This window comes from Papio anubis, chromosome 5 (genome assembly GCF_008728515.1).
Source record: "Papio anubis isolate 15944 chromosome 5, Panubis1.0, whole genome shotgun sequence".
Classification (NCBI taxonomy): Eukaryota; Metazoa; Chordata; class Mammalia; order Primates; family Cercopithecidae; genus Papio; species Papio anubis.
Window position 1 is genome coordinate 37,149,133 of NC_044980.1, and position 27,264 is coordinate 37,176,396.

The 27,264-nt window shown below is 42.8% G+C and overlaps 1 protein-coding gene across 4 annotated transcripts in view; it reads left to right on the forward strand.

Annotated features, from left to right (window-relative positions):
- Positions 1-27,264, forward strand: part of EGFLAM (EGF like, fibronectin type III and laminin G domains) — a 198,078-nt gene that overhangs the window by 56,064 nt on the left and 114,750 nt on the right. For all 4 annotated transcript variants that reach the window (XM_031666120.1, XM_031666118.1, XM_031666121.1 and 1 more), the window contains exons 2-3: positions 21,614-21,723; positions 22,792-22,875. In XM_031666120.1, coding sequence (XP_031521980.1) covers positions 21,685-21,723; positions 22,792-22,875 — 123 coding nt within the window. In that variant the 5' untranslated portion in view covers positions 21,614-21,684. The remainder of the gene's footprint in view (positions 1-21,613; positions 21,724-22,791; positions 22,876-27,264) is intronic.

Consider the following 27,264-nt stretch of genomic DNA (forward strand, 5'->3'; position numbering starts at 1 on the left):
ATTGATCCAAGATGTCTTTTTTATCATAAATTAAGTTTTTATACATTCCAAGGCTATCTGTTCTGTTCTATTGATCTTCCTGTCCATTCCTATGCCAATACCATGGTGTTTTAATTACAGTTAAAGGGTATTTTAAGTCCACTATTTCAAGAGAGAGTCAGGCAGAGCCAGAACCATTATGTGAATGTGAGGGTGTGGGCAGTGGACGTATACAAATGCCTGATAGTTTTGTTCTCCTTGCCTGTCTTTGGATCCTGAACAGATCACAGAGTGATTGCTATGTTGAAAAGGGATCCCTAGGGATGTGGATGTGACCCTAGAAGGGCTCCCAGGCATTGGGTCCCCTGGACAGGGCCTAGGTGAACACTGCCATATTTTTCCTCTCTGATTTAGATTTTTCTATATTCCAAATGAAATCTTACTGCCCACCCAAAAGACATGGTTTTTCTTCACACGTTGGCAGAATGCTATTGTTAATCCGTAATGTGACTCATTGAACTCGGGTAGGTCCATATGACTATCTCTGGCCAATGAAAGGTGAGTGGTAGTCACTTGTGTCATTACTGTGAAGGAGCTTGAACAGTGAGCACATGCTTCCCCGTGCTCCAGATGAGGCTGTTCCACTAGTGTGGGTCCCACAGTGGGGACAGTATGGAGCGGAGCTGCAACTGACCTTCGGTGATTTTCTAGAATGCATGACAAAAAAATTCTTGCCATAAGCCACTGTATTTGGGAGTCATTTGCTATAATAGACAACCTAGGCTATCCTGACTAATAGCAGGAGGCTAGTCAAAATACTTAACAATTGGTATAAGATGAGCATTGACTAAAATCAACATAGATACCAGCTAGGACACCAAGAGGAGGTGCATCCAGGATGATTTAGCCTTGCATTTTTTTCAAGTCTCATTATCCTATCTCTTTAAGGTGACTTTGCATATCTCAAATCTCATTTACTAGGTATTGATTTTCTAACTTAGATTTTATAATCCCTAGTGATTCCAGCCTCTATGGTTCCCCTCTTCTCTACTCCCTGTGACATGATTTGCTTGTGCCAGAAAATAGACAACTCATCACGCTTTAGTGTGTCAGTCATGCATACCTTTTCCCCTTATTGATATCCTAAGTCCTGATAGGCACCATCCATGTTATGAAACTTCTGTCCCTACACAAGCGATACCACTGTTCATTGCACAATATATAAGTGCATTTTTGTGTTTAAAAAGTTTATATATGACATGCTGCTATTATGCTTGCTCAATTAATCGTAAGATATTATTGCTCCCAACTGAACAGACCTTATGGAGATGTTCTGAAATTAGAAACTTGAGAGGAAATTGGTGTCCTCCCCGACAAGAGAGAGCATTAATGAGCCAGTGAGTGAGAGGCTGGTTTCTGACCTGGATTCCTAGCTGCCACCTATGAGGTGTGTGACTGGGGGAAGTTATTTAATTTCTCTCTCAGCCTCAGTTTCCTCATCTGTACAATGGGATTCTTGTGAAGTTTAAATGAGAATATATGTTTAAAATGCCTAAGCACAGGCTGGGTATGGCGGCTCACGTCTGTAATTTTAGCATTTTGGGAAGCTGAGGCGGGTGGACCACCTGCGGTCAGGAGTTCGAGATCAACCTGTCCAACATGGTGAAACTCTGTCTCTAGTAAAAATACAAAAAATTAGCGAGGTGTGGTGGCCGGTGCCAGCAATCCCAGCTACTCAGGAGATTGAGGCAGGAGAATTGCTTGAACCCAGCATGCAGAGGTTGCAGTGAACTCAGACAGCGCCACTGCACTCAAGCCTGGGCAACAGAGCAAGACTCTGTCTCAAAAAAAAAAAAAAAAAAAAAGCCTAAGCACAGAATCTGGTCCTTAAAGCAGTTATTGATATTTTTATTTAATTTTATTACTAGTATAGCCCGTGCGGTGCCTCCTGTTCTTTGGTTAGTTGGTTGGCTTGGATCCCTATTTCAGGGCTCAGAGCAACTCCAGGCTCTCTCTAGGATTCTGATAGAAACTTTTACCTCTTTGGAGTGTGATTCTGTCGCCAGCTCCAGTCCCCATGACTGTGTCATTTCCATCCTCACAGATGCAAACATGAGGCTCCATGTATTACTCCCCAAGGGCCCCAGGCTCTGGAGTGGTCCTGGTTCATGGTCTGTCTGGATTACCTTGGAATAGCTACTTAACTTCTCCGTTTCTCAGATTCCTCATTCCTAAAATAGGACAATAATAGTGCCTGCCTTGTAGAGTTGTTGTAAGGATTGATGAGTTAACACATCCAAAGCTCCTAGAACTGATGTTGACATTAGTGAATACATTTTAGCTATGATGATTCTTCGTTCCCTCATTTTTGTGATTTTGGCAATTTTTATTAAAGATTCTGCATCTCTTCCATACTATGGACTCAATTCCATGACATTCCACTGACTTCCAAAGCTCATGTGCTCACAGTGTGCCCCTCACTGCACCCTGAACACCCTTGGGACGTGAGTTCCAACTCAGCTGCTCCCACGCTTCTCTTCTGGAGAATAACCTTGCCAGGCCAGTCTGCTCCTCAACCCCAAATCTGAGGAAGTCACATTTCTCAGTTTTCCTATGTCAGTTTTTTAAGTTCTTACCAAGAAAAAATGATAGCAAGAGAAGATTTGCTGCTTTGGGCCAAGGACAGAATGAGCAGGATGAGTGGTTGATGTGACTTCTGCCAGCAATTACTGCCCCATGTGATAGTCTGCTTGCTTCCTGCAACGTTCTAGTGTCCATTCTATCACGTGATCCTGGAAGTAATTGGAAACATCTGTTGCGAAGTCAGAGAGACCCACGGTCAAATCCTGACTTCTTGCACACGGATGCAGCAAGATTACTTTCTATGATCTTGAACATGTCAAAAAAATGTCTGTTTTCTGTTTCCTCATTTGAAAAATGGGTTTACTGATACCTACCTTGCAGAGCCGTTGAAAGAATTGAAAAGACCAACTTATATAATGTTGTGTGCAGCTGAGAAGGCAGAGATCTGCAATTTAGCTGGGTATCATCTTGTTAAGCCATGAGCTGTTGAGACCAAAACTGCTCAGGAGGGAGTAGGGCAGGGAGAGGGTGAAGATGGGATGGAGGGTTGGAAGCGGGTTACATCCTCTCACCACACCTTGTGCCTGGCCTTGGACTCTATGTCTGCCAGGAAGGGGAATCTTTTTTTCTGTTTTCCAAATTGTGCCTGTAGGCTTTGGGGCAGCAGACTGTCTTTGTAAAATGCCAAAGAGTGCCAAGCTTAGAGATGGTGGCCAATAAATTATAGCTGTTATCATCCCTAGCAAGTTCATACCATAACCATGAGTCTTCAAAGTTTCCAGCATTTTGGGAAAAGGGATGTGGTTTGTTTTCCATTTAAAAAGTCTTTGAAAGACAGGAAATGTCAAGCCTTTTGTACTACATACAAGGTTGTATGGCTTATTAAATTATTAAACCCCATGTTCTTCTAATCCTGTGGCTTTACAGGTAGGAGCCACAGGTGAAGACTTGGCAAAATGTTTCAAGCTTCCATCAGGAGAATTGCAGAGACCAGATTCTGACGCAGTATGAGGGTAAGGGGAAAGGAAGTTGCTGCCTGAGGCAGGTGTGGATTAGACAGCTCCTCACCAGACATGCTGACTTACGTGCTGGAGGCCAGTGTTGGCAGGAGGAAATCGGAGAGAAACCCGATCCTGAGAATGAGAAAAAGAAGGAAAGGTGCTCTCACCCATGAGTTAATGCGGTTGTTCAATGGCTGTGAGCGGACACTCAGTCAAGATACCAGGTTTCTGTTTTGATTTTCAGGACAGTTCTGTTCCCCTTGCCTGGGGAAATGGGCCCTGCCTCATGGAAGAGAGTCTCCTGCTGGGATTGTGGTGACGAAAGAAAGGACCCTCATTTTTTTCAGTTGTTTTATTTTGGATTAATTTTAGACTTATAGGAGAGTTATGGTGATAGTATAGTATACTGTACTATCTAACTATAGTATACTATACTAACTATATAGTACAGTATACTATATTATCTAACTAGATAGCTAGATAGTGTAGTATGTACTATATTATCCAACTAGATAGCTAGATAACATAGTATATACTATATATACTATACTATACTAGTCTAGTATCTAGCTAGCTAGATAGTATAGTATACTGTAGTATCTAACTATACTATTTAGTATACTGTACTGTACTAACTCTCTTATAAGTCTAAAATTATTCAAACACCAGAGCCCGGGCATGGTGGCTCATGCCTGTAATCCTCTCCACCTCCTGGGTTGAAGCGATTCTCCTGCCTCAGCCTCCCAAGTAGCTGGGATTACAGGCATCCACCATGCCTGGCTAATTTTCATGGTTTTAGTAGAGACGGGGTTTCACCGTCTTGGCCAGGCTGGTCTCGAACTCCTGACCTCAGGTAATTCACCTGCCTCGGCCTCCCAAAGTGTCGGGATTACAGCCATAAGCCACCATGCCTGCCCTCTGGTGTTTTAATATGATTCTCTCTTTCCTCAAGAAAGACTCTCAGCATGGTCACAATAACTCAAAAAAGCCACTCATCTAGCAATGAACCAGAGGAATTCCAGAGAGGGCTGCTTTCTGAGAGAATAAACCATGATTCCTGAGGTTATCTGAGAGAACTTTCTAGAAGGCTGGTTGCAGATGCTATAGTCCATAGTCCTCACTAGGAGTTCCTATGTGGTTGTGCTCCAGGCCCATGAGATGGTGAGAATTAATATTAGGGGTAAATATCACCTTGGCCTTTCTCCAGTGGTTCCTCCACACCTTCTTTGGAAAGGTGACCTTGTTCCAGAGCCCTGTCTCCTTTACCAGACACCCGACTCCCAGGGCTCTTTGGAGTGAGACATTGTCTTTAGACCTTCTGACTGGGGATGCCTGGAACCTGAGCCTGGTCTCAACCAAGACAGGGGTCTGATGTGGAGAGATGACTCATGCTTGACACCATGATTTCTTTTCCCTAGTGGGCTTTGAACCTAGAAGAGAAAATTCAGGTTGAGGGATGTCAGCACAGATTGATGGGAGGCAGGATAGAGTCACAGCGGTAGGGCTAGAAGGAGAACAGGGATTTATTCAGTCAGCCATTTAGTCAATCAGGCAGCAAATACTTATGGAATGCCTATTAAGGGTTGGAAACTATTGTAGCTGCCAGGAATAAAGAGCGAACACAAGAGTCCCTGCCCTCGTGGAGTTTGCATTCTACGGGCTATTGAGGGCAACTTGGAGAGTCATATCTGGAACACAGAGGGGAGGTGTGAACAACACTCCCAGATTTCAGGACTGTGGGGAATGTGGGAGGAGACAGAGATCTGAATGGGGAAGAGGATGGGTTCTGTCTGGAATGCTTGGCATTTGGGGTGTTTGTGAGCCATCAAGGCTGGAGTGTCTAGTTAGATATGCATAGTGTACTTGAAAAGACACATTTAGCAGGTGCCTGGGAACACTATACAAATGGATGAGATCACCTGGCAGAATGGGACTAACAGTGGGGTTCAGGCAGGAGCAGGGGCATGTCAGGACCACCTGGGGAGCTTCTTTAAACTCCATGAAGCAATGCTCTTGATCCAGACATTTAGAGGTTTGAAACACTGCCTGAGGGCACCCTCTCCAATTAGGAATCACTACCATTGAGGTGTCTTCTAAGAGGCTGTCTATGTTGAAGCAACAACAAGGCTTGGGAGTCACTATATGACTGGAGAACAGGGCCCAGGTAAAATTGGAAGCCATCATGGCGGTGTAAAATTTGGAAGAACATGCTAGCTGGTAGAAAGCACCTGGCTAGGGACTCAATAAATCAAGGTCTTCGTTCCAGTTCTTCCCTAGCTACTGTCGTCTCACAGACACTAGCTTCTTTGAGTTTTAATTTTCCCATCATTAAAATCTGAGATTAGACTACACCAGTGGTTCAAGAGGCAGCAGTATGAGCATCTCCTGAGAACTTTTCAGAAATGCAAATTCTTGCAACCCCTTCCTGACTTAGAGGAATTAGAAACAGGGTGGGGTCCAGCAGGCTGTTATTACAAGTCTTTCAGGTGATTCTGATGCTTCCAAAAGAAGTTTGAGAACCACTGGTTTAGATGAATTTGAAACTCCCTTCTAGCATTAAAACTTCGACACCATATTCTTGTTCAGATGCCTTTGTCAGATTTCATAGTCTGTGCTTCTTTGTCCTCCTCCAATTGTTAAATGATTGTAAGTCAGTTTCTTCTTGAGGTGGACGATGTGTGCTTTGTGCATATGCCTGTGAATGTGTGTGTCTGCATGTGTGTGTATGCTTATGTGTGTCTGTGTGTATATGTGTGGTGATAGGAGGTTGGTGGGTGGAGATGCAGAGCTTTCCTGCTTGCCTCCTTAGATGACGTAAGACAGCAGTCCCCAGCCTGGGACCCCCCTGAGAATTTGGGGTCTGCTAAAGGAGACAGGGCTTTGGAACAAGGTAATCTTTCCAAAGAAGGTGTGGAGGAACCACCGGAGAAAGGCCAAGGTGATATTTACCCCTAATATGAATTCTTACCATCTCATGGGCCTGGAGCCTGACCACATAGGAACTCCTAGTAAGGACTATGGATATAACATCTGCAACAAGTCTTCTAGAAAGTTCCCCCACCTTTTTGACACCAGGGGCTGGTTTCCTGGAAAACAGTTTTTTCCATGGATGAGGGTGGGAGGTGGGATGATTCAAGCACACTGGAATTATTGTGTACTTTATTTCTATTATTATTACATTGTAATATATAATGAAATAATTATTTCTTATACAACTTACCATAATGTAGAATCAGTGGGAGCCCTAAGTTTGTTTTCCTACAACTAGACAGTCCTATCTGGGGGTGATGGGAGACAGTGACAGATCATCAGGCATTATTAGATTCTCATAAGGAGTGCACAGCCTGGATTCCTCACACGCACAGTTCACAACAGGGTTCGCGCTCCTATGAGAACCTAATGCTGCTGATCTGACAGGAGGCAGAACTCAGGCAGTAATGCTAGTGATGGGGAGTGACTGTAAATACAGACGAAGCTTGGCTCACTCACTCGCCACTCAGCTGCTGCTGTGTATTGCCCGGTTCCTAAAAGGCCACAGACCGGGACTGGTCCATGGCCCTGGGGATTGGGGCCCCGTGATGTAAGAATTGTGCTTGAGTCGGTGACACAAACAGGTCACACTGTGCAGGCTCCCACACAGAGTAGGTACTTGGAAGCGGTTTTGTGCCTTTACCATCTCTAACATAACTGAGTTGACTGATAATCACTCTAGTAGGTTGTCAACTCTTTGGTGCTGCCACTGTCTCCAGCAGCTCTTGATCTGTGGCATCCGTGTTCCCCTGGGATTTCCAACTGAGTCTAAATAGGAACCACTGCTAGAGGCTCTCAGCATGGATTGTTCTGTGCCTGAAGTCAACACGTGGGCCAGAAGAATCCTTTGTGAGATCCCTTTACAACCCAGCTGAGTCCAGTTTGTGAGCAGTGTGACACCCAGAGGTGTAGACCTACCCCTGACACTGGTGCACGGAGCACGAGAGTTCCCATAGAAGCCCACGTACATTTGTCTTAAAACCTACAAGTCATTAAACAGGCTAACTAATTATTAGACACAATATTTTCTCTCCTTCTATCCTGACAAATATACAGTACACTTTCATAATGACTAGAAAGAGCAGGTTCCAATTCCAATTTGTCAGACTCCTTGAATATCTACTTCGAAAGGAGGCAACTCCTATTTCTACTTGGAGAGAACTGCCCCGCTGAGCCTTGGTCTGCCCCAAGCCAAGCCCTGCCCCTCCCTGAAGGATGTTCATATGCACAGGCATGGACACCTCTGCCCACAACCCTAGCTAGTGCTGTCCACTGCCCGTCCTGCAGCACAGCAACCCATTGGCCACCCTCTTGCCTGAGGGCCCACATGGCTAGCAGTGCAGTCCACCCTCAGAAGGACACGCCCAGGGACAAGGCCACTGAGGACCAGGAAAAGGGCTCGGGACTCTCTGGGCAGGGAATTCCAGGGTCATGAGTACCCAAGGAGTGGATGGAGCATAGGCTTTCCATAGGAATGTCCTCTTAGCTTGGGACTCTACTCATGGGGAGTGGTGTGGCTAGAGGAGGATCCAAACTGGTCCTTCTAAAACAGGGCCCGCCTTTGCCTGGGTCTGAGGGAGCTGCGCTGAGGAGCTGTTCTGAGTGACTGTCTTTCCTGCTCACCGCCAGTGCTCTGCAGATACTTCCCCATGAAGTGTTTAGGGAGGAACTCTAATTTATGATCATCTAATCCAGCCCATTGGCTAGGACATGAGGAAACTGAAGCACTCTGGAAAGGTGGATTACTCCCTGGAATTACACTTGGGAATGATGGATCACTCTCTGGGATTACTCTCTGGAGTGGCAAACTATTCTTTGGAATTGCACTCTGGCATGATGAATTTCAAAGGGAAGCATGATTGTGATATGCGGGGTAACTGCTCCACAGAGAAAAGCCAGCAGGGGTCTGGAAAACTCTTCCTGCTGCTCCTTAGTGACTGACAACTTCTTTAATCCACAGGTAACTAGAACAAACACTGTTCTGTGTTTTAAACCCACCTTTTCACTGCTGCCTTGAAGGCATCGCCTTGGAAGTAGCTCCAGTGGCCACTGTTTTTTTTGGGTTACATATTCATAGTGCTACTTTAATAATACTAGTTGGAACAAGCTTCAAACAGATGGAAATATGGTTTTTGTTTTTCTGTTCAGAATTTTCTGACTATTTTTAGTTAGTCTGGGCATTCTCTATTGCATCAGTGAATGTAACTTGGTTCTTTCTGTGAAAATCAAATAACTAAAAAGCTAGCAATGTATTTCTGTCACAGATGATATTTTTGTTTGCATTTTGAAGTGTTTTTATGAACTGGATTACGAAACTAATTGAATCAGAGATGAATTTCGCTCAGAACTTGAAGTATTTTATGAAATAAAATTTCCATAAGAAATTGACCTAATTATTCAGAAGTTTCTAATGCAACAGCCCAATACAGTTTTGAAAGTCCTCCAGAGAAAAAAAACTCAAGCATACGCTCCCTCATAGCAAAGAAACCCCCTTTTTATTTACTTATCTCTTAAGCAGTATAGCTTTTAGTTTACAGGAACACAGCTTCAGGGCATATTGTATAGATGCATTATTTTAGTTTCAAACCCTGTGTTTCTTCAAAACTAGTTTTCTATTATGTACCATATTTTTCCATCATTTGTAACCGTTATTGGTGAAACAAGTGTTATTTTTGTATTTAACTGATTAATATTACTTGTCTCACACGTAAGTGGCCTACTGCTTAGATTTTTTTTTTAATATTGAGGAAACACTAGCATGTTTCTATGTAATAGATAAGATCCCAGAAGACTTCAGAGTTATAACCATTATTTAAAATTTTTTGTTTAATTAAGAGTTTTTTCAGCCAGGCACAGTGACTCATGCCTGTAATCCTAGCACTTTGGGAGGCCAAGGTGCGTGGATCACTTGAGGTCAGGAGTTCGAGACCAGCCTGGCCAATATGGTGAAACATCGTCTCTAGTAAAAATATATAAAAGTTAAGCTGTCGTGTTGGTGCTTGCCTGTAATCCCAGCTATTCTGGAGCCTGAGGCAGGAGAATCACTTGAACCCAGGAGGCGGAGGTTGCAGTGAGCTGAAATCGTGCCACTACTCTAGCGTGCATGACAGAATGAGACTCCATCTCAAAAAAAAAAAAAAAAAAAAAAGCTTTCCTTGCCCTAGCCAAAGCTTTTCCTGATGATTCAGACATTGTAGAGATGTGAGGAAAGCCTTGGGTGGTTTTCCTCTTATGTTTCTCTCTGGTAGCTGGAAGAGATTTAGAGAATTACTTTGATCTGTTCATCGCAGTTGGGACTATACCCTAACGTCTCCGCGTCTCTTACGGTGATACCAGACCATGTGCCGTGACTTTCCCTGATGGTTTCTCTGGCCTTTCTGGGTTCACCACGTTTCTGTACCTAGAACTTATCTCTAGCCCATGGGTGGTCCCACTGGTGGCTTACTCCTCCCTTTAGCCTGCCCCCCCTCCACATATACCCCAATAACACAATATCAATATACTTGCTCTGCAAATATAGCTTCAGATGGGCCTGGACTGGGTCCTGTCCTCTCAAGGACACTTCAAACAAACACACAAATAGAAAAATGCTGTCCTCAAAATGCAAATGTCGCTTGAGAAAGCCTCTGGTACTTCCTTCTATCTGCCATTTATAAGGCCTTCTCCACACAAGTTTTAGAGGTCCCAATCCAATGGCCCCAACTTTTGTGCTGCACTCAACTGCTTTACAGAAAAAAAAAGTTTCATTTACAAACACACATTCTTCAAAAGAGGCTGCAGAAGCTGTGGAGAGGGAAATCATATCCCTTAGGATCGGGGGAAGGCAGTGGGTTGCACTGCGTGCACAGCTCTGAACAACTAGTAGTGCTGCTCCAGGCCCAGTGTTGAGCAGGGTTCTGAGGCTTCCTTGAAGAGGAGAGGATGGAGACAGTGTGAGCAATTTGATGCAGAGGGTGACTTGCAGGTTTCTGGAAGTCATGGTGGATGGTGATGCCATCTACCAGGGTTACAGGAGGGGCTCAGGTCAAAAAGAAAGATGATGAATTCAGTTCTGTTATGTGGAATTTGAGAGGCCCAGTGTCACCTGGGTCCACCTGGCCATTGGGTATATAGGCCTGCTCCTCTGAAGGGAAGGGCTGGGCTGGAGAAATGGGTGCAGGAGCCACAGCATATGTGTGGCAATGACTGGCAGGGAAGAGGGTATAGTGGGAGCTGAGAACAGGGAGGCTGGGCAGAGTCACCAGGAACATCAACATGAAGGGGAGCAGAGAGGAAGAAATTCTCTACCTGGCTTCTCACTGTCCCATTGACAAGATCCCCATTCAACAGACTCTAGACCTCAGTTTCTTCATCTGTAGAGTGGAAATATCTTCCTCCACTACCTCTAGCAAACATGAGGAGTTGAAGAAACATACTTACTACTGGTCCCTTCAGTCCCCATTAAAATGCTTGTAAATTGGGGAGAAGAGTAGTAACCAGCAGGACAAAGGAAACAGACAAAGATGGCAGCAATAACGTTCGAGAAACCAAAATGTGCATGGACAAGTGGCGACAGATTTAGAAACCTAAGAAAGGTGATTTCTAGGCCAGCAGTGAGGCAAAGATCAGAAGTGGGCTAAGGTTTGAGCATTGCTTTAAGATTTAGGCATCTCCCTCTCTCTGTCCTCTCAAATAGATCTTCCTCTTTTTAAGGAAATACAAAATACTGTTTTTAAATAAATTCAAGTGGTAAAGATACTAGTGCACTGTATGGGTAAACCATAATTTATCCATCTCTTTACTCATGAGCAGTTAGGTTATTCCAGGAAAAATAAACATGCAGATAAAAGTACATACTTCATGAGGATAAAATCCAATAACATCAGAATGGTTGTTATCTCTGGAAGAGAGGAAGGAAGAAAGAGATGCAGTATGAAATTTTAGCTGTATTTTATTTACCTTTATTTTCTTTTTTAAAAACCCTGAAAATTAAAATTATAATAATTATAGAACTATATAAATGTTATGTTTATGTATATATTAATATGTTTATGTATATACATATTATAAATATTAATTTGAGAAAGAGAAAAAAACTCTTCCAGTCGGTATGTGGTGACAGGTGAGTGTGTGTGAAGACAGCCTGCTGGGAGCACCGGGCTTCCCATAGCTCTGCTCAGAACCTTCATGAGGGCGTGGCGCCGGAGCCCTGGTCTTGGGCCTGTCTCCCCTCTCCTAGACACTGTCAGACCTGGCCCACCTTCCCGTGAGGGCCAGCGGTGGTTCCCCTCTAGCTTCCACTGCTATGATGGGGACCCAAAGGGACATGATGGTGGGACATCATTCAGAATCAGAACTGCCCTCAAGAATCCAGGACATAGAGAGCAAAACATTTGAAAAATCCTGTTCTAGCTGATGAGCAGCCACGGAAGTAGAGAGGAGCAAGGGGCCGCCTGTTCCGTGCCCTTTATAATCAGGTCCTCCCTGATGGTGCTTTGGTCCCCGTCCGCTGACAGTTCCCTGTGGCCTTGTTCACAGCACTAACAGCCTCCTTCCTGGGCATCTTCATTTTGTTGTGTCCATTGATAAGGATATTTATTTATTTATTTATTTTTAGACAGAGTTTTGCTCTGTCACCCAGGCTGTACTGCAATGGCACGATCTCGGCTCACTGCAACCTCCACATCCCGGGTTCAAGCGATTCTCCTGCCTCAGCCTCTCAAGTAGCTGGGATGACAGGCATGCGTCACCACACCCGGCTAATTTTGTATTTTTAGTAGAGACGGGCTTTCGCCATGTTGGCCAGGCTGGTTTTAAACCCCTGACTTCAGGTGATCCACCCACCTCGGCCTCCCAAAGTGTTGGGATTACAGGTGTGAGCTACCGCGCCTGGCCGATAAGGGTATTTTACGCGGGTATATTACCTTTTGTTATTGAGAGCTAAAAGATCTGCATCATTCATCACAAACTATTTTTAGCCATACCCTGAAATACAGAGAAACAGACTGCAAACATGAGACAGCACCATTTGCTCCAACCCAACTGGTGCAAACTTCATGAAGCAGTGTTATTTTGCAGATTTCCTTTAGTAACCAAGGAGTGTGGTTACCCGCACCCACATGTCTTTTGATCTTTGAATGTAAAAATATTTTTGAAAGTGAACTTTTAAAATTGGGAAAACAATGTAACATTCTGGAAAGGTTGCCAAATAGAAGAATATGGGAGAAAAATTATCCTTCATCTCAGCCACCCTAATGTATGAATTAGCTTTCTTCTGTTACCTTCAAGTTATTTTTCAAATGAACATATTACATAACTGTAATAATAGTATTGGTGGCCATTGAGTATGTTTTTCTGTTTAATACTACATCGTAATTTGCCACAGTGTCATACAAGCCTCTTTTTTTAAATAGGCTTTTTATTTTGAAATAAATTTAGATTTATAGAAGAGTTGGGTAGTCACTAGAGAGAATGCCTATCCACCTTCTACCAGTTTCTCCTCATGTTAACATCTTACATAACCATGGCACATTTGTCAAATCTAAACAGTGAATTAGTGATAGTACTAACTAGTTATCAGTACTATCAACTGAACCACAGACTTTATTTCATCTTACTGGTTTTCCCACTAATGTTCTTTTTCTGCTCCAGGGTACAATTCAAGATACCACAAACACATCTTGTGTTTATTGTGTGTATACCAGTAGATTCAGGTGATACACCATACTCGGCCTAACTATTCTCTCTTTCTAAATATTTAGATTGCTTTGGTTTTTCTGTATCACATGTAGTACTCTGAAGAACATCCACATGTGGGTAGTTGTATTAGTCCGTTCTCACACTGCTGTAAAGAAACACCCGAGACTGGGTAATTTAGAAATAAGAGAGGTTTAATTGGCTCATGGTTCTGCAGGCTGTACGAAAAACATGGCTGGGGAGGCCTCGGGAATTTCAATCATGGCAGAAGGTGAAGGGGAAGCAGACAATGTTTTACGTGGCCAGAGCAGGAGGAACAAAGTGGGAGGTGCCTCACACTTTTAAAGAACCAGATCTCATGAGAACTCGCTCACTATCCTGAGAACAACAAGGGAGAAATCCTTCCCCGTGATCTAGTCACCTTCTACCAGGCCCCTCCTCCAACACTGGGGAGTACAATTCGACATGTGGGGACACAGATCCAAACCATATTAGTAGCCTTCTCTTCTTTTAAGATTCCTTCCTTGTGGCTGTCTACAATCAGATTTCTGGAGGCCCCAGGGGTAAGAACAGATTTATGGCCCTGGATACCATTGCATATTGCCACCAAAGTGTGTTCCACAATGTCTGAATACTCATTTATACTGCCACGAGCAATGTTTTGAGAGTAGTGCATTCATGTACCCTTGTCAGCATTACTCTTACTTTAATGTTTTGGCTAATTTAGTAGGTGAAAACATCTCAGTTTTTGAAATGTGTATTTCTTTGATAACTAGCAAATTTGAATATTTCCCCATGTGTGTTTACTAGCTATACTTCCTTTTTTTTTTTTTTTTTGCAAATTATCTCTTCATATTTTATTTATTAGGGTCTGAATTTTCTGATTAATATGCATGAGTTTTATAATAAAGATACCCGTTGGCCTCTCATTTTGCTGCAATTATTTACCCCTCCATCTATTGTCTGAATTTTTTCTTTCGTAATTTTTTGAACAGCATAATGAAAGTTTTATGATGTGGATTCCATTATTTTTTTAAAATTTATTTATTTTTAGTCTCTTTTAAGCTTAGAAAGGTTCTTCCTCAAAGTCTGGGTTTAGGGTCGGGCACAGTGGTTTATGTTGTAATCCCGCACTTTTGGAGGTCAAGGCGGGAGGACTGATTGAGCCCAGGAGTTCAAGACCAGCCTGGGTAACATAGTGAGGCCCTGTTTCTACAATAATAATAACAATAGCAAGCAATTAGCTAGATGTGGTGGCATGTGACTGTAGTCCCAGCTACTCAGTTGTCTGAGGTGACAGGATCAATTGAGCCTGGGAGGTGGAAGCTGCAGTGAGCTGAGATCACACCACTGCACTCCAGCCTGGGTGACAGAGGGAGACCCAGTCTCAAAACTAAATAAATAAATAAGTAAATAAATTTTAAAAGTCTAATTTCAAAATTCAATTATTTTCTATAATTTGAGATCCCATATTTAACTGATTCATCTGGAATATTTTTGGTATTTGGTCCAAATGTCTGACTGGGCCACCTGTCACTCACCAGCTGCAGGTGACCACACCTACAACTTCATGGGTGGTCAAGCTGAGTCACTTCCAGCTGAGTGACTGGCATCCTCCTCCTCTGTGCTGCCCAAGCTAGAATCCTTGAAGTCACCTAATTTCTACTTTCTTTCTCTCTTTCACTACCCACATCCACCCAGCCATGGAGTCTCAATAGTTCTATCTTCGTGGTTCATCCGCCAGTTCTTTGGGGAAGAGTATATGCTGCTCTCTCTGCCTGGGACCCTTTTCCCTTCCTTATTCTGTCTGCCTCGTTCCTATGGGTCTACTGCACAGAGCCTGGTATGTCCTTGCTATGGGCCACTAAAGTACTCCAACTTCCTAACCCTAATTCTCACACCCAATAGTAATATCCTGCTAATTTGTGTCCCTGTGTCTCTCTTCATCATTAACGTAGAGACTGACAGTGCGTGGTATGTATAGGGTGCTCAATATGTATGTTAGGTGTGTGAAAGAGCAAATAAATGAGTGAAAATGCCAATAAAATAGGAGTCATACCTAACCAGGGCCCAGCAGGGTCTGATTTAAATACTTTTCTACAGAATAGGAAGGTAAAGGGGATAGCATTATAATTCATGCTTTTTATGGGTGCCAAGAGGTCATGGATACCTTAGATTGGCTTGTTCACCTTCTGGGTGACTGTTTTATCCTCCTTCTAGATGCCATTACTATAATGCAAAGCCTGGAAAAATAAAAACTGCATTTTCCAGACTATCCTGTAGCCCATATTCTGGATGTCAGTTAGGTCCCACCAACTGGATATACTCTTGAGAGAGAGGGAAGGCAGAGTGGGGTGGAGGCCATTTTCCTGCTGTTATATCTCTAGCCAAGCAAGGCCATGAAAACATGAGAACGCATCATTCCAGGGCCCATCGCCAGTCTTGTGGGCGTCTGGAAGCAGTTGTGGCAGCAGTAAAGCCAGTAGTGAGGGTGAAGGCAGAGGCGTCCTGGTTCTGAATCACCACTAGAGCATTCTCTCATTCATTCTTTCTCTCCCTCTCTCTCTCTCTAATAGAGCCATTGGAGACTCCAGAATTAATTTCTCCACTCTTTCTACCAATTTCCATAACTATCTTCCTGTTTAAAATACCTAGAACATCTCTATTTTCTGTACTGAACCATTGCAGATACACAAGGGATAGAAGAACTGGTTCCCCTCTTAGTGACCCAAGGAGACTGCCTTGATCAATTGCAATTTTTCCCGGAGCAAAGGAAGCAAGAAATACTCCTAAGACTATGGGTGAGGCTATGCTTACTGGTTATTTTACGGTTCCACAGGGGACTGATAAATCATTTCCGTTATCTTTCTCCCCACTTTTCAGCCACCTTTAAGACTATGTTAGAATAGGCCTCTTCACTTGGCAATAAATATGGCCAGTACTGGATAATTACAGAGGGGGAAACAAACAAAACTACCTGGAGAAAATATAGGTGAATAATTCAGATCTTTCCCATATTAAGGGTACTTATAAATCAGTGAGAAAAAAACTAAAACCCAATTGAATATGTGCAAAATACTTGAAAATAGGGAGAAAAATAGCCAAAAAAGATGCTAAAATATTTAAGCTTTTTAAAACCAAATTTGCCAAGGTTTTAAAAGACTATTCAGAGTTTCAAATTCATAGTAAAATTGAGAGGAAGGTAGAGAGATTTCCCATATACTCCCTGTCCCCATGCATGCATAGCCTCCCCGCCATCATCATCCCCTACCAGAGTGGTGCATTTGTTGATGAACCTACATTGACACATCATTCTCACCCAAAGACCATAGTTTACATTAGCGTTCACTTTTTCTGTTGGGCATTCTGTGGGTTTAAACAAATGTATAATGACATGTATCTACCATTACGGTATCATATAGAATAGTTTCACTGCCCTAAGAACCCTCTGAACTCTGCCTATGCATCCCTTGTTCTCTCCTAATCCCTGGAAACCACTGGTCTTTTTTACTTTTGCCTTTTCCAGAATGTCATAGAGTTAGAATCATACAGTATGTAGCCTCTTCACATTGGCTTCTTTCACTTAGGAATAACCACTGAGGTTTCCTCGACGTGGAAACTTGGAGAATTGAGACTATGGATGAGGCTGTGCTTACTGGTTATTTTATGGTTCTACAAGGGACCGATAAATCATTTCCATTATCTTTCTTCCCACTTTTCAGCCACCTTTAAGACTATGTTAGAATAGGCTTCTTCACTTAGCCTATTCTAAGGCTAAGTGAAGGAAAAAGGAAAAGTTTCCTTTTCGTGGCTTGATAGCTCATTTATTTTTAGCACTGAATAATACTCTGTTGTCTGGAAATACCACAATTTATTTATCCATTCACCTACTAAAGAACTTCTTGTTTACTTCCACGTTTTGGCAATTATGAATAAAGCTGCTGTAAATATCCATGTGCAGGCTTTTGTGTGGACATAAGTTTTTGACTCCCTTAGGTAAATACCAACGAGTGCACATGCAGGTGGTGTGACAAGTATGTTTGATTTTGTAAGAAACTGCCAAACTGCCTTCCAAAGGGCTGTACCATTTTGCATTCCCACTGGTGATGAATGAGAGTCCTGTTGCTCCACATCCTTGCCAAAATTTTGTTTTATCAGTGTTCTGGATTTTGGCCATTCTAATAGGCATACAGAGATGGTATCTCATTGGTGTTATAATTTGCATTTCCCTGATGACATATGATGTGGAGCATGTTTTTATATGCTTACTTGCCATCATGGTATCTTTTTTGGTGAGGTGTCTGTTAAAGTCTTGGTTCATTTTTCTTTTTCTTTTATTTGTTTTCTTTTTTTCTTTTTATTTTAAGTTTGGGGTACATGTGAAGGTTTGTTACATAGGTATATATGTGCTATGGGGGTTTGTTGTACATATTATTACCTCACTCAGGTATTAAGCCCAGTACCCAGAAAAGTTATATTTTCTTTTTTTTTTTTTTTTTTTTGAGACGGAGTCTCGCTCTGTCACCCAGGCTGGAGTGCAGTGGCCGGATCTCAGCTCACTGCAACCTCCGCCTCCCGGGTTCACGCCATTCTCCTGCCTCAGCCTCCCGAGTAGCTGGGACTACAGGCGCCTGCGACCTCGCCCGGCTAAGTTTTTGTATTTTTAGTAGAGACGAGGTTTCACTGTGTTAGCCAGGATGGTCTCGATCTCCTGACCTCGTGATCCGCCCGTCTCGGCCTCCCAAAGTGCTGGGATTACAGGCTTGAGCCACCGCACCCGGCCAAAAGTTATATTTTCTACTCGTCTCCCTCCACCCACTCTCCCCCATCAAGTAGACCCCAGTGCCAGGACCAGCTCAGTCAGGGAAACCCTAACCCAGCGGTGCTAGAGGAATTAAAGACACACATACAGAAGTATAGCGTGTGGAGTGGGAAATCAGGGGACTCACAGCCTTCAGAGCTGACAGCCCCAAACAGAGATTTACCCACATATTTACTGATAGCAAGCCAGTAATAAGCATTATTTCTATAGATTATAGATTAACTAAAAGTATTCCTTACAGGAAACAAAGGGATGGGCTGAAATAAAGGGATGGGCTCTGGCTAGTTAGCTGCAGCAGGAACATATCCTTAAGGCACAGATCGCTCATGCCATTGTTTGTGGTTCAGGAACACCTTTAAGAGGTTTTCTGCCCTGGATGGGTCAGGTCTTCCTTGCCCTCATTCCGGTAAACCTACAACCTTCAGCGTGGGCGTCATGGCCATCGTGAACATGTGCTGCAGAGATTTTGTTTATGGACAGTTTTGGGGCCAGTTTATGGCCAGATTTGGGGGCCTGTTTCCAACACCTCAGTGTCTATTGTTTCCTTCTTTATGTTCCTAAGTTCTTATTATTCAGCTCCCACTTATAAGTGAGAACATAGGGTAGTTGATTTTCTGTTCCTGCATTAGTTTGCTAAGGATGATATCCTCCAGCTCCATTCGTGTCCCCACAAAAGACATGATCTCGTTCTTTCTATGGCTGCATAATATTCCATGGTGTATAGGTACCACATTTTTTTAATCTAGTCTGTCATTGATGGGCATTTAGGTTGATTCCATGCCTTTGCTATTGCAAACAGTGCTGCAATGAACATTCACATGCATGTGTCTTTATGGTAGAATGCTTTATATTCCTCTGGGTATACCCAGTAATGGGATTGCTGAGTCGAATGGTAGTTCTGCTTTTAGCTCTTTGAGGAATTGCCATACTGCTTTTCACAATTATTAAACTAATTTATATTCTCACGAACAGTGTATAAGGGTTCCCTTTTCTCCACAATCTTGCAAGCATCTTTATTTTTTGACTTTTTAATAATAGCCATTCTGACTGGGTGTGAGATGGTATCTCATTATGGTTTTGATTTGCATTTTTCTAATGATCAGTGGTGTTGGGCTCTTTTTCATAGGCTTGTTGGTCGCCTGTATGTCTTCTTTTGAGGTGTGTGTTCATGTCCTTTGTCTACTTTTTAATTGGGTTATTTTTCCCTTGTAAATTTAAGTTCCTTATAAACGCTGGATATTAGAACTTTGTCAGATTCATAGTTTGCAAATATTTTCTTCCACTCTGTAGATTGTCTGTTTACTCTGCTGATAGTTTATTTTGCTGTGCAGAAGCTCTTAAGTTTAATGAGATTCCATTTGTCAATTTTTGCTTTTGTTGTGATTGCTTTTGGTGTCTTTGCCATGAAATCTTTTGGTCCATTTTTCACTCAGGTTGTTTGTTTATTTTTATTGTTGAGGTTTTTTTTTTTTTTTTCTTTTTTGAGATGGAGTTTTGCTCTTGTTGCCCAGGCTGGAGTGCAGTGGCACAATCTTGTCTCATTGCAACCTCTGCCTTCTGGGTTCAAGTGATTCTTCTGCCTCAGCCTCCCAAGTAGCTGAGATTACAGGCTGCTGCCACCACAGCCAGCTAATTTTTGTATCTTTAGTAGAGATGGGGTTTTGCCATGTTGGCCAGGCTAGTCTCGAACACCTGACCTCAGGTGATCCACCTGCCTTGACCTCCCAAAGTGCTGGGATTACAGGCATGAGCCACCACACCCGGCGTGTTGAGTTTTAAGAGTTCTGTGTTATCTTAGTTTGTTTGGCTGCTATATCAAAATACTATAGATTGGGTGGCTTATAAACAACAGAAATCTATTTTTCACAGTTCTGGAGGCAGACAAGTCTAAGACCAAGGCACCAACAGATTTGGTGTCTGGTGAAGGCTCACTTCCTGGCTCATAGACGGTTGTGTTCTTGCTGTGTCTTCAAATAGCAGAAGGGGAGGGGGAGCTCTCTAGGGTATCTTTTATAAGGGAACTAGTCATGTTCATGAGGGCTCTACCCTCATGACCTAATCACCTCCCAAAGGTCACATCTACAAATATGATTACATTGGGAATAAGAGTTTAACATATGAATTTTAGAAGGATAAATAGAAGAAATTCTAGAAATTTAGAAGGATAAATTTTAGAAGGAAAATAAATGTTTTCTCTATAGCATTTGCATATTTTGGATAACAGACCTTTATCAGATATTTCTTTTGCAAATATTTTCTTCTAGTCTGAGGCTTTTTAAAAAAATTGTTTTGACCGGGTGTGGTGGCTCATGCCTGTAATCCTCCCACTTTGGGAGACCAAGGCGGGCAGATCACGAGGTCAGGAGATCGAGACCATCCTGGCTAACACAGTGAAGCCCCGTCTCTACTAAAAAATACAAAAAAATAGCCAGGTGTGGTGGCAGGCGCCTGTAGTCCCAGCTACTCAGGAGGCTGAGACAGGAGAATGGCATGAACTCCGGAGGCAGAGCTTGCAGTGAGCCGAGATCACGCCACTGTACTCCAGCCTGGACAACAGAGTGGGACTCTGTCTCAAAAAAAAAAAAAAAAAAAAAAAAAAAGTTACACACACACACACAAAGTTGAGCATCCCAAATCCAAAAATCTGAAACCCTAACTGCTCCAGAATCCAAATTTTTGCGCACCAGTGTGATGCTCAAGGGAACTGCCCATTGGAGCATTTTGAATTTGAGATGCTCAACAGTTAAGTATATTGCAAATATTCCAAAATCCAAAAAAATCTGAAATTTCAGATAAAGGATGTCAACTGTATAGAAGCACACACACACGCGCACACACACAAACAGTTTTTTTAAATTGCACGTGACCAACAGGAGATATACCACAATGCTGTCAGGACTCATTTCTGAACGTTAGAATTAGATATAATGTTTTATGTTTTCTACATTGTGGCAACCTGTATATATTATTTTATAATTATAAATCTTATCATCTATAACTATGAAGTTACTTAAGATAAATAGATAGTAAAGCATTTGAAATTTTTAAACTTCATTTTATACATAACTATATTTTTGAAATGTCCCACAACAGGAATATCCTAGCTATATAAGCGAACACATCTATAAAATGTATACATACAACATATATGCTATTGAGTAAATACAAATGTGCCTGTCATCTTACTTTAATACATTTTAAGTTTTTAGAGTCAAGTCAGAAGTATTTGTGGTCTATGCTACCCTGAATCTCCCTTTGCTGGTCCCTGACCTATTAGAAGTTACCTGAGAGAATGAGGGCAATAGCTGGACTGATTTATCTACTGATGCCAGGTTGGGAGGGGATAGCAAAGTGAGTGAGGTCAGCTGAGATAGGTGTGGTGTATCAGAAATTGACTGCATTTCTGGAATTATCTTTAAGTAGGCTTTTCATCTATCAGAGAACACACTCTTAAATCTTGTGTAAGTATACTCAAGGTGGCATGTGTGGAGCTTCTAACACAATCTCTTTTGTTTGGGGGCAGGCAAGGTAGGGGCTCCTCTTGACATCAAGCTGGGCGCATTGAACTGTACGGCTTTCAGCATCCAGTGGAAAATGCCAAGGCATCCTGGGAGCACCATCCTTGGGTACACTGTGAGTCCACGGGCACGGGAGTTTCCTCAGTGGGTGTGTTATGTGACTGTATGTCTTTCTCATCCTTGCTTTTTCTAGATATCTGTCCTTCCATATCAGTAACTGCCCCATTCTCCCTCCATAAAGCTAGAAGAGATGTCCCCCTTTGAAGGATATTTGTAAATGCCCTGAATGTCACATCACATCTGCATTACTCACTTAGGATCTATCCAGTCGTTTCTCTGTTCAGCTGTGGGAAAATATTAACTAAAAGGATGTGGTTGTTGCTATTCAATTGCCTATAGTCAAATCTGGAGAATAAAGTATGAACATAGGAAAGAGGAAATCACTGTGGAATGTTGTCAATAAGTACAAAATAATGTAAAGTAAGAAGGTGGGTAGGCAAGATGGAGGAAGCAGCAGAGAATGCATTCTTACCTATCAGAGGCTGCAAATTGGGCTGATATCTTTTCACCAAAATGTTTTCTTTGAATAGTGTTTTTAGAAATGAGTCAACTTTGAGAAGTCAAGACATTTCACATAAATGTTTGGAATTGTGAACTCTCTGGGATATGGGGAGAGCTGGCCACACTGGGTCCCCATTCCTATCCACCTGCTGGAACTGAGCTGCTCATTTTAGATGAGCTGTAAGACCTCAGTAACACCCCAATCCCACCACCTGCTGCTGTCTCCATTTCACCGAGGGACAGTAGCCATTGATAATGGCCCTCATCCTATTGTTTTCTAAAAGTAGAGGAATATATCTCTGGACTCATGTCTTATTGAAAGTGAGAAAATGAAAGATTACCCGGGCGGCTCATGCATTTTGGGAAAAATAACAAGAGCCACGTCCAGACCTCTGCATCTCACTTCATTGATATGTGTCTTCCTCCTGGACTCCGCAGGCTTCTGAGTTTGCAACACCCCCTACCCAATCCAAGTAGGTCTGATGTGTGTTCCCGCAGAACTAGTGCACGTGACGTTAGGCGATGCACCTCAGAGCCTGCTGCCACTGTGAGTGCAATTACAACCTTTGATCTTACACAAGCACGGGCTCTGCTCTCACCGGGGTGTCTGCATCTTTTCAAGGTCTTTTACTCTGAGGTTGGCGCAGATAAATCCCTGCAGGAGCAGTCGCACAGCGTGCCTCTCAGCCGGGACATCCCGACCACGGTGAGTTTCTCCATCCTGGCAGCCCCCTCAAAAGCACGTGGGCGCTATTCAGGTGGCTTGCTGATTTGGTGTGTGTGCTACTGTACATGTAATAATAACTAATGCTTCTAATAGTCCGTTAGGATTTCCCAATGTCATCCATGTACATTTCCTCTGAACCATGCCATCTACATCTCTGGAAAACAGGCATCTGACGAAAGGGTCCTGGCATAAATGCTTCCATCCTGGACTCAACCCTATTTTATCATGCAAGAAAACTGCCACCTTACAGCTGGTTTTTCCCCTTCTTTTCTTCGTAAAGTTCAGTTCTGTTTTTTTCCTTAATCCCAATAAAAGCTTTATACATAAATATGACGCATTTGTATCTTCCCAGCTGCCTGAAGACACAATGCAGAAGAAGAGGATGTAATTTGAAATGTATATTTAAATGGTCCAAGTTGTTTATTTTTTTTTCAAGCCCAGCACCCCGTCCTTCCACCAGCCAATTGTTGGGTCCTCATCTATTTTCTTTTCTGTTTCTCGTCAAGGTCTCTTGAGTGAATTTTTGGCCTTAGGCATCTTGTATTTTCTTTTCTTTCACTCCCCTTCCTCATTCTGCCACAACCTCAGGCTAGAGCCTTTGGAATTGCTCTACAAGGCGTTAGCACCAGTGCTCATAACACTATTATAACAGTGGTGGTGGTGGTGCTAGCTCCTGTTTGATCCATGCCTTCTGGCGGCAGCACCTGAGAGAGACCTGTTTGTCATCCATGATAAGGAACTATCACTTATTGAGCATCTGTTACCTGGCAGCCACCACCCTTTGCTTTACATTTGCTTTGCCACTTACTCTTCACAACTATCCTATGACCTCATTTTATGGACAAGGACGCTGAGACTCGGAGAGGTGAAGTAACTTTCCTCAAATCATACATTAGTGAGTAACAGCATCAACTGTAAACTCAGAGCTGACTGACCTCTGAGCCCCTGCCCTTGCTGGTTCTACCAAAGCTCTCATGACTCAGAAGGAATAGATGCACATTTCCAGCTTGCTTTTTTTTTTTGTATGACATGCATTTAAGCTCAAAATAGACTTTTGCTTAAGCATCCAGCATTGGCCGCAGAAGCTGTCAACCTCAGCCTCTATAGTTTACCCTGTCTGAAGAGAGGGAGATGGGTTGGAACTTTCAATAAGCTCATTGACCTCACCAAGAAGCCTGATTGTCCCTAGTAGTATCCCCAGCCACCCTAGCCTGGTGTCCTGCAGGGCTCACTGCTTGACCTGGAACCTAGTTCAGGTATCAAGAGTGACACATGCCTTTGAGTCTAGGCAGTGCCTCTGAAATTGATATCCTGCCCATCGCAGAACCTGGGCTGAAAATTGGCATCTCTCTGAAGGTCACTGCTGTATAAACCCAAAACAGCGCTGGGAGGGAGACCAGCACTCTGGACTTTTAGGCCTGTTTCTTCCATTTACAGGTTGGGTAGTGTTGGTCAGAGTCACTTAAACTGTCTAAACCTCAACTTTTTTTCCGTGATAGAGGTGTAATAATTATTCTCTTGTGAGGACCAAATAAAAGCCACGTGGGTGGTAGTTATCATTCCCGATGACTTATATGTTAATACATTCTCTCCATTATCAGCATCTAGGCATTAGAGTACGCTATCAAATTCTGCATTTGATCATCTTGCCAATTTTGACAAACTTGCATAGGGGCTACTCTATGCCCAACATAAGACAACACACAGTCCCTGTTTGGGGGCAGCTTTCCGTCTTCTGAAAACCACATCCACACAGATAAAACAATTAGGGAGCAACATAAGATCAGATGTCGTTATTAACATGCTGCTTAGTAGACAAGGTTTGAAGAGGGAGAGGTGAGTGTGGGAACAAGTGGTCAAGAGGTGAAAGTTGGGACTGAAGACTGAAGCAGGAACTTTCTGGAAAGGCAGACTCAAGGGAGGGACATCCCAGTTGGAATGGTTTGAGCCCAGGGAATGAATGAGCATGAATGTGTCCACACATGCCTCTCTCTCTCTCTTGTTCTCTCTCTCTCTCTGTGTGTGTGTGTGTGTGTGTGTGTGTGTGTGTGTGTGTGTTTGGGGGTAGGGAGGGTTGGGGGTGGGGAGAGTTGCAGAATAAACAGAATGAAAAGAGGAAATCATGACTACACATAAAGGCAGTGATTCAGCAAGGGAGTGGGAGGAGTCTGATATAGCAGAATGTGTCCTGGATTCTGATGGACTTGTGTTCAGATTTCTGCATTTCAACAAAACAGCTGCTTAACCTTATAGGTCTCAATTTCCTCATTGACATAACAGGGATCCCAAAAATATCTATATCATAGTGTGTCTGTGGTTCCCAAACCGTGTGCCAGGGTGCTCCAGGGCTCTGCAGCAGGCTCACAGGGGCACAGTAGAATATTTAACATTTTTGAGGAAAACAGCAACATCTGTGTGAATTACTGTATTAGTCCATTCTCATGCTGCTAATAAAGGCACTTGACACTGGGTAATTTATAAAGAAAAGAGGTTTAAATGACTCACAGTTCTGCATGGCTGGGGAGGCCTCAGGAGACGTACAATCATGGCGGAAGGCACCTCTTCAAAGGGCGGCAGGAGAGGGAATGAGTGCTGAGTGAAGGGGGAAGCCCCTTATAAAATCATCAGCTTTTGTGAGAACTCACTCACTATCACGAGAACCACATGGGATAAGCCACTTCCATGATTCAGTTACCTCCAACTGGTCCCACCCTTGACACATGGGGATTATTACAATTCAAGGTGAGATTTGGGTGGAGACATAGAGCCAAACCATATCAACTATTATTACCAAGTTGTTTGGATATAACTACTTAATAAATGGGCATTTCTTTTGGCATTGAGATGCTATAAATATTACTGACACACTAAGGGTGGCAAGAACAGAGAAAGTTTTAGGAACTCTGTACTATATCATATCATTCTATAGATAAAGATGTGAGTTATTATATCATATCATTCTATAGATAAAGATGTGAGTTATAAGGTCATGATTGTAGAACCTTCAGCACGATGCCTGGCACAGAATGAGAGCTTAGTAAGTGGTCAGTATGATTCATACTTCAAAGATGTGTGTTTGCTGCCCTTGGCTGTGCATGGCAAAAGGGGCAGGTGCTGTACAGATTTGTTTTATTCATGCAAGTTTTTGTTTTTACTCTTCAAGTTGCCTCTGCTTTTTCCCCTCTCCAGGGACAACCTGATCATCAGGCAATTTCTGTAAGCATGTTTTAGAAAATTTAAATACCTGTCCCAACCCAGGATTCAGGGGATCTCTTTTCATCAAAATGTTGATTTTCCTGCATCTCCCTCTTGCTGATTAAGGCTCAGTGGAGAGTGCCTAGTTCTAGTGTAAGCACAGACAGCTGAATCTACAAGGTGAATTTTTAATCGTTTAGAGGAAGCCACTTTTATCCTTGCATGTACTTCTTCATCTCACACAGCAGGGTAGGGTTAAGGGGAACCTCTCTGAAGTTTGAAGTAATTTAAGCTCTGGTTCAAGAGTAGGTGAAACAGATTGAAAAGGAGAGAAAATATTTAACTAGTGAGCACCTCTCTGGAGGTAGCTCCCGCTCCTTTTACCTCCTCTTTTCTCACTCCCTTATTTCCTCTGACAATTCCAGATTGTGTTTTCAGTAAGATAGGACCGATAGATTTGGTTTTCTGGATTGAATACCAAAGTGGGGAGTGGGTTGACAAATGGTTAATCTGATTTGACTGATAAAATGACCAAAATACCCTGGCTGATAATGTGGAGTTGGGCTGCATTGTTTGATAATCTGCCTTCTAGAAGCTTCCAATTTGGCAGCATTTCAAGCCCACCTTATCTTTTTCTTAAAATAATACCCTCCAGGTTTCCTCCTGGAAAACAAAATAGTAAAACAAATCAGGGCAATTTGGCAAATTTTTTAGAGTTAGAAATCGATAAGCATGTTTAGGGTGGTGGTCTTTACACTTTTTGATCATGCATACCATCAGTTAAAAATATTTGAACATGCACCAATATATGTATATTTATGTATTTATAAATTATACATCTGCTACTCTACTAATATATTATGTACATTATAAAATCTCACAGAATTTTAAAGGAGGAGATAAAACAGAAATAGAGAGTTCTTGTGTTTTCTTCTGGCATCTCAGTGGGTTGTCTTGCTGTCCCTGGGGATGCACCACCACCCTGCTTTAGAGTCCACTGATTGACCCAGAACTTAGAGAGAGAAAACTTAACCAGGAATCAGAAGGCTTGTTCCTGCTCTCTCATCAGAGCAAGGGTGACCTGAGGTGAAGTCACTGAGCTCTTCTGAATTTCTCTTCAACTGTAAAATGAAGGGATGGGGCTGGGCGCAGTGCCTCATGCCTGTAATCCCA